This window comes from Suillus clintonianus (genome assembly GCF_016758775.1).
Source record: "Suillus clintonianus strain FC179 chromosome Unknown DEU56scaffold_74, whole genome shotgun sequence".
Lineage (NCBI taxonomy): Eukaryota > Fungi > Basidiomycota > Agaricomycetes > Boletales > Suillaceae > Suillus > Suillus clintonianus.
The window spans coordinates 23,544-31,931 of record NW_024539298.1 but is presented as its reverse complement, the minus strand read 5'-3'; the positions used below and the strand labels follow the sequence as shown (position 1 = coordinate 31,931).

Below are 8,388 nucleotides of genomic sequence, written 5' to 3'. Positions count from 1 at the left end.
CCAAGACTTCTCCATGGAGCTGTGGTAGACATTTGAACCGACAATCCATGCAGCGCCCCCAATGTTCTGTTTGACCGCATTTCATTGCCAGTATGTATCACGTATCCACTCATCATCATCATGATCGAAAAAAGCAGTCCAGCCGCACGAGATGATCTCACAAAACTTGAGATAACACTAAATAGTACGGAACACGTATAAGACTGATGTGGACGAGCTGTTGCCAGTGATCACTGTCGCAAGTCCATTGTGGGACATCATCTCAACGGACAATAAAAACGAATTGCGAAGAAAGAAGCTTGACAAACAGGCGTGGTGACATGAAACGACATTCAACATACTCAACGGCGCAGCGAGACGCAGTACTATGAGCTTACATTGCATCTGACTCCTTCAAATAAATAAATCAATAGCATCATGATGATGCGCAGAATATCAATTGTAGGAAAGAACATACACCTGGCCCAAATCACTGGAAGTTCTGGAACTGGTGTATCGCCCTATGCATATGGGCGTCTATTTATATCGGACACATGTTCGTGTTATCACCTAAGCAACACATAATAGCAAGTCTAGCTGGTCTTTTCATTACTTCCACTATCACCAACAGCATCGATCGTCATCATGCTGCATGAAAAGGCCAAGTCACGCACGCCAACGAAACGGAGAGAACTAGAACGAGCAAATCTGTCATTGAACTCGTCAGGACTTGATGCTCCTCTGAAGCACTCCGGCAATCCACCACCTTATGGTGCACAGCACCACCAGGATACACTTTGGGATGGTGAACGAGCACGTTGTAAAACTCATTGACTGATTTAACATCAATCAGGAGGGAATAGGAAGAGGAGGGTTGGTTGGTTGGGCTGGAGGATGTGCAGGATGGAAGAGCCAATCCGAGTCGACGTCGACATGGCCTAGGTGCCAAGTTCAATCCATGACTCAGTTGCGGTGATATTGATTGTGATTGTCTCCCTTCTTTTGGTCTACAGTATATATTACCGAGTAACATCGTCTCCTTCATGATAACATACCACTTATGCTTATGTTTTCAGACTTGGAATACGTACAGTTGGAGTGGGGAGATAAACGAACCGACTCAAATCCGCCTTTGTTCGCACGCAACTTCAATTTGATCATCGCCTTTCAAATGTCGATGTTTGGTTATACGACTCCCAGCGTTAAAGGCCTGGCCTCTCCTAGTCAACAACCCACACTCTCGAGCAAGCACATGATACGCTGCACAACTGTTTTTTTCTTGCATGTCTACCAATGTGTCATTGTCCCGGAACCCTGGAGGACGTGAACAGTTATCCGTCCCTGTTCAACCGCAACAAAGTCATGGGAGAGTAATGCGGATGCACATCGGACAGCATATGTACGATTTGCTCGTATAATGAGACTAACTGACGGGATTACAGCCAGTTCATCGCCGAGTCGCTTCGCCTCCAGCCTGATCGAGGTTGGAATTGAATCTTGCATTTGATGCTCTTCGGAAAACGTCAGTCGAGATAGGTGTCGTCGCTTGGTCAACGTGCGTAAAATATTACTCACCAATTCTAACCTGATTATCTTAAGTAGGGGGTAGATGCAAGTAATCTCTCCATTTCTGGATCCAAGACGACAGCACTACACAAACACACATGACTGTCGAGCATCGTGTGGGCGTACAGCGTGTTACCCTGCCTTATTCAAAGGACGTAACCAAAAGGGTCAAGCAACGGGTTTCGACCCATCGAATTTGTATGACGTGGACTGAAGGACTAGGCATATCAAGTGCCCAATTATTGAAGTGTCTCACCTGAACTAACTGATTCGCTGATCGTTTCATCAGCCGCAGTCGCTTCCATAAATAAAAGGCTTACTTGTAAGACTTCGAGAGAAAGCAGTCTACTACGTCATAGCTAATACATGCCTGGTTACACTACTAGATGAAAGGGTCATTCATTGACGAAATTGGACCTGCATGTGACCCAAAGGCCATGTTAGGGACAAAGAGGGGCGTTTACTTAGCGCCTATTCTCAAAACGCAACGTGTAAATCGAGGCTGACGAGTGCCTGCACCCGAGCGGTGATGGCAATGGACCTCAGTAAGATGGCGGTCGAGTAAGCTCGGGGTCTCTTACGCCGAGCTATACGAATGAGGACACCTTAGACTGTGTACCATCATTCCACTACGTATACTGCCTCACTGCACAAGATGTACTCCCACCATCAGCACCATACATCAGCAAAGATGATCACAGAGCAAATGGCAATGCACGACCACGCCAACAGGCATACTAGTAGTGGCGTCAAGCATCACTCAAAGCGCTCATCTGACCTCGGTTTTTCTAAGCTATTCATATGGGTTCAGAGCCAGACCCCACAACCAGCGCTGTCATTCCTCCCATATGCCTCAGCACGGCGTACAAACAGGATGTAGCAGGTGTGCACAAGGTTCGTGTTTCAGTGTACTCCACATATCGTAACATAAATATATTTCAATTTACTTCACGTATCGTGTGAGTGATGACGTGCCTGATGGTGTGAACGGCTACATTGTTTGTCGACTTTGTTCTGGAGATGTATAGAGATATTACTGTAATCGTTTCTTTTTTTCGAGTACCTATTATATGTTATACTGTTCTGTCAGATTTAGTGGTTCATTGTACAATGTACATGGTCAGCAGAACACACGAGGTACAGGCCCCCCAGGGCAACGATCATTTTCAGTTAGAGTTGGCACCTGCAGGGCACAGGTTATCACTAAGCAAGGCGCCTGCAAAGACAGCATGCGAAACAACATATATAGCAGGTCTCTCCGTCACGTCCACCATCACCAACATCCCCAATCATGGCCATACCCCACCCAAAGACCAAGCCAAGCGCGCCAGCGAAAGGGACAGTGTCAGATCGAGGAGCTTCTCCCGTGAAGCCCTCGGGAGATCCACCACCCTATGGTGAACAACACCGCCAGGATGCACGTTGGGAAGGTGAGTAATCACGTTATGGAACCAATTGATCGACTCAACATAAAGCAGGAGGGAATGGTGCACTCCCTCCTATGTGGAGAGAGGATAAGGGTGGGGACGACCAACCGCGATATTTCGACGACGTACTTTTCATGACTACATCATGCCGGCCTGTACCAGGAGAACGACTAGGTGAGAAATGAAGGTGCGATGAGAGCGAGGAACTCATGGTCGAGCATAGATTACCCCGGGCAGCTCATTCCTGAATGCGAATGGCACATCTCACCACTCGGTTGGTCCTACTTCGTCAACCACAACACTCGGACCACATCGTGGAGGAAACCAGCACCAGAGCGTCCAGCAGGGAGCTTGATGCCAGAGTGCACCATAAAGTGCAATAACCGGTACAACGACACCCTTGCCTACTTGAACACCAGTGGCAACATCATTAGTACATCGGGCGAGGGCTCAATCCACCAGTGGACAAGAGAAGGAAAGCCAGTAGGAAAGCCTTGCGATGGTGATGGAAACCAAGTAACCGCAATGACGACGTCCCTGGATGAAACAATGGTTGTGTGTGGAAGTTTTGATGGTAGAGTGCGGCTGTGGAACATAAAGGAGAGGAGCGTAGTCGGTAACCCGTGGGAGGGGACTAATGTTAGAGTGAAGTGCCTTGATTGGTCTCCGACTGGGGTGGAGGTGGCAGGTGGCTCGGAAGATGGCACTATACGACGATGGAACCCAGCCACAGGTCGACAAATTACACCACTGATAAAGTCCGGTGATGAAAGGCTGGGGGCAGTCAAATACTCTCCTAAGGGCGATAAATTGGCGGGCGGTGGTGATGACAACATTATCCGCGTGTGGTCAAAGGACGGTGAGCTCCTCGTCGAGATAAAGGGGCACGATGACTGGGTGAGATCGATATGTTGGTCCAAGGATGGCACATACATTTTCTCAGCTTCATATGATCGCACCATCCGAAAATGGCAATCGGTTAACGGGGAAGAACTCGTCGTTTTTCAGGGTCATACCAACACCATTACATCCATCTGTCTGTCTCCCGATGAATCCCATCTTATCAGCGCATCATACGACTACTCAGTTCGCACCTGGGACCTCGAAACGAATCAGCAACTTGGAGACCCACTCTGGCACGACGATCTTGTATTGATTGTTGCCATGTCCTCCGATGGGCAATACTTTACCAGTGCCATCTATGGACCCAATGCAAAAATCTATGTATGGAATCTGGAAGTAGCACTCAAGCGTGCTCGTGGGGTTGACGTGCGTATGCACATTACTTTCCTCAAGCTCTTTTCTAAGTGGTTTTGTCTCGGTCAGGGCGATGCAGAGCCAATCGCTGAGCTCAAGGCGAGTCACTTTTCTTCTCATTCATACCTCATCTGACTTCTTTGCTAGGTACCAGCTCGACCTAGACATGTGAGCTAGTTAATTGCTAATAACCTGATTCTTCTCTCATTTATATCACCAGATCTCTCTTGTGCCTAGACAGCAGAATAACAATGAAGGCTCGGCAAGATACGTGAGTCCAGTGTGATTATTCCCGAGTTCTTTCTATCCTCACACTTGGTCAGGGCAATGATTTCTTCGGCGATAGCACAAACCACACTCCTCGTCGCTCAGAAGACACATCATCTCCGCCTGGTCTGCGCAATTTGTTCAGCTTCCTGCGCTCCAGCACTCGACCTTCAGATGCACCAGAACAATCAATTCAGCTTCGCCCCCGGCGATTGAATTTTAGCTCATTTCCCGTGAAAATATCCAGGCTTGCCGTCGATGTTGCTCCCTGTCGTGAGGAGGATGTGAGTAGTTCTTCGTCACTAGTATCCCCTTTGTGATACAAATAATTTCGCAGAGATATGGCATCGTCCATGAGTCTGATGAAGAAGCTGCCACAGCTATGAAACGTACGAGCAGCAACCATGTCGATGGTTCAACAGCACAGGGACATGTCGCAGCGGGGGTAAATGGGTCACAAGGACGACCAATGCAAACACAAAGCTCAACTGAGAAGGCTGGGGAATTTTCCTATGAAGTGAGCTGCTGCGGTTTGCCACTCTTGCGCTTTCGACGTCGCAAACTCGAGGCCATCTGATTGTTTCTTTTGCTCGGGGTTTTTTTAAATCCCTCTCTCTCGCACTTTTCTTATGGATTATCATGATGTCTCAGCCCCAACCATGCACTAGGCTCTTGTCGTCACACGGAAATATCTATTCTGACTTGTCTATTACATTCATACAACATAGCCTCGTCTGAAGTGTACAACTAATTGTTGCGATTGTTAGCTATATGTAGTTAATTATGACATCCTAGTCTGTTCACTGGTTCACTGATGCGTCGCTCAGCTCCGCCCACAGGCCCATACCCCAACCCCCCCATTCGTCGGCGCAATTTCTTCGGCTCCCTTCGCTTCAGCACTGTACCTGCAAATGCGCGAAAACCAATACCACTCCAGCACATATATATAGGTACATCTCGAGATTGACGTGCAGTTCTCTTACAGTAGTATATACAGTGGTATTCCATAGCTTCAGACCGCAATCAAACCTCATAGCGGCGTACCCGGAGGGGCACACCTCCAGCCTCAGCACTCCCGACCACACTCGGTCTTGGCAAAGGCCCAAAACTCTCCACAATCTGCACCCCAGGGCCATCCGCCATCTCAAACACGAAGTTTCGCACAAGCACGAACAGCACGGCCTAGGACGAAACCAAACACGGTCAAAACGAATCGGAACCAATACTCGCAGTAAAGAGTAAAGCGAGCAGCTGCATACCTTGAACTCTGTCAATGCAAATACGCGCCCCAAGCACATCCGAGGGCCATCGCCAAATGACATTAAATGACGATAGCCATGCAGTGTCTCTCTAGCCCCACGTGTGTCCTCGTTCTCTTCGAACCACCGGGAAGGTTTGAACTCCTTTGCGTCAGGCCCCCACATGCTAACTGAGCAATTGAGTGCAGCGAGTGGGACAACGACCACTGTCCCCTTTGGGATGCATACGCTGTCGGTATATGTACCGGCCGCCGTACGCATGGGTTCACTGAGCGGGATTACGTCTTCTTCCGTAGCCTGTCATTGTCAGTTCAAGCGAGTTGCATTGAATGACTGTCGTATACGCACCGATCGTATGGTTTCTTTGACTGACGGGTGGACGCGAAGAACTTCATTCGCTACAGCGTCTAGGTAGGGAAGCTTATTCGTGAGCTCGTCGTATGAGGGGGATGGCCCGAAGCCTAGACACTCGTTGCGAAGCTGGGTCTGCACGTCTGGATTCCTCGCAAGTTCTATCAAAGCCCACTGTGAAGTTGAGAAACGCGGGTGAAGCAGTGAGCGATTCGAAACTTACTGTCATGCTGGCTGGTGAAATGCAATGAATGGTGAGTGTGCGGTTCGTTTGCTAGACGAATACACGTTACCTGAAGTGGTCTCAAAGCCGGCGAGGAGCAGAGCCCTTGCCTGGAGATGGACATCAGTGTCACATAGCTCAGGGGACTTCTATGATTATACCTGAGCTAGTACTTCTTCGTGAGTCATTCCTGCGCTCTCACCAGAATCCTCAGCTTTCACTGTACAACAGTTGTAGCGTTTGCAATTCGGCAAACGAAGGGCAGGACTCACGAAGCAAACCCAAACATGATTTGTCCCCGTGCTCCGCGCCCCCAGTCTCTTTCTCCTTGCGCGTCCGCAATAACATCTCGTGGCATATTTTACCAAAGATCAGGCTCTGTTTCTGTGAGAACCGTGTGCGACGCCATGGTAGCTTCAGGATGGAAGGAAAACTCTGTGCGAGCATAATAACGTCGTGGGAAACATTAGCAGGTAAAACAGATTCATTCACGATGTGCACGACATCGGAGTCATGTCCATCGAGTGCGCCGAAGTCATGGTTCAGGATGGCTATGCCAGCACTGTCAAGTCTACGTGGCGGGTGCTGGATGAGACGCAGCCTGGTGGAGAGCAATAGATTTACATACGAGATGTGATTCATCCTGCATAATATATGTCTGAGTACGTGGGTAGGAAACTTTTAGGGAGAAAACAAATACCATTGTTGAGCATCAATTACAGCGGAATGAGTTCCTTGGTTCGCTCCTATCTCAGCGTCCCAAGCGATCGTTGCCTGTGACCTATTTCGAGTACAGTGACGGGCGAACGATTAGTGACTGACCTTGTGAGCAGCATCTAGGAAAACAGAAGTCAGGCTGCGGATGGCAGCTGCGCTGAAGGCAGGGTTGAGAGCCTTGCGCTGCCTGATGAATGACAAAGTATGGCTCGGATTTAGTTCGGCACCACTTGAAGGTCATAGTTCCGACCTTTTGTGACTTTCGCCATCGGCCCACAGAATTCCACGTCCAATCTGTCAGTCGCAGAAATGCGGCATGACCATATATCTGTACAAGGAAGTGAAGGGACATACCATTATTTGAACGGCGGTGTTGTTGAACGGAGTTTGGTTATACAACCACGTGTCTCTTGCAAAGAAATGAGAGATTGCTTTTGGGTCCCATAGTATGACCCTGGACTGTCCAAAAAAGACAGGGATTTTATACACTGGACCGTACTCTATGGCCCAACGTTCGAACAGTACAGCTGTGGCGGTGGAATTTACCACTGTCTTGGACAAGCCAAACACCCAACTTGGGCTCTGAGGTCCTCGGATGCGTGTCGTTCGTTGGCTTTGGCGATACACTTGCAGGAGACAGAGGGACGCCAGTATCAGCACAGAGACACGTATCGTTGAACCTGTTAGGGACACTGCGAGGCAGAGGTCCTTCCAGGCAAGCCAGATGTCTCTGCCGTAGTGCTTGCTTTGCGACACATCCATGATTGTGAACAAGGGTATGATCTAGCAGTAATCGAGTACTGGACGACCTTTTATTACTTTGTAAACCTGATTGTAGCCTCATCAGAGGACTGGTAAGCTGTATGCATGCCGATATGATTGTGTATAAAAAGATTTTTGTCATGTTGGAATATAAATAAATGGTGCGCAGCCAGATAGAGCACGACAAAGTCGGAAGGTTCCAGCAATCAACGTAAAGCACCTTGGGGAGACTCACGAGTTCTCCGATTACCCTTGCTCCTCTGATGAGGACCGAGGACCCGGCACCCTATGGTGCACTGTGGGGAGGCAGGCAACCGCATTATAATACCCATGCACCCTCAATTATGGCAACAGTTGAAGGGGCCGACCTGTAATATCACATATTAAAATGACATCATTTGTATGGTGTCATTGCACTAACCTTTAGTAGAAGTACAGCTAGGTTAGCGAAGAGGCTCTGACACCACACACGGCGCGGCGGTTTCGGAGTTTTGACACAAGCAACATTTCAATCAAAATGGAGTTGATAAATCGATTCGAAATTCGGCTTGAGAACAACGAGAAATTTTTTTAAGCAACA

At 48.6% G+C, this 8,388-nt stretch overlaps 1 protein-coding gene across 1 annotated transcript; it reads right to left on the bottom strand.

Annotated features, from left to right (window-relative positions):
• Nucleotides 1-5,519: 5,519 nt before the first annotated feature.
• DEU56DRAFT_958850 (cytochrome P450) lies at nucleotides 5,520-8,212 on the bottom strand (the record flags this gene model as incomplete). Its single annotated transcript, XM_041359292.1, has 12 exons — nucleotides 7,401-8,212; nucleotides 7,297-7,340; nucleotides 7,152-7,233; nucleotides 7,030-7,103; nucleotides 6,958-6,972; nucleotides 6,602-6,900; nucleotides 6,491-6,549; nucleotides 6,400-6,439; nucleotides 6,330-6,340; nucleotides 6,104-6,280; nucleotides 5,756-6,052; nucleotides 5,520-5,678 (listed from the first exon to the last, which is right to left on the bottom strand). The coding sequence occupies exons 1-12, from the start codon at nucleotides 7,806-7,808 to the stop codon at nucleotides 5,520-5,522; spliced, it is 1,665 nt and encodes a 554-aa protein (XP_041205226.1). The 5' UTR covers nucleotides 7,809-8,212.
• Nucleotides 8,213-8,388: the final 176 nt, after the last annotated feature.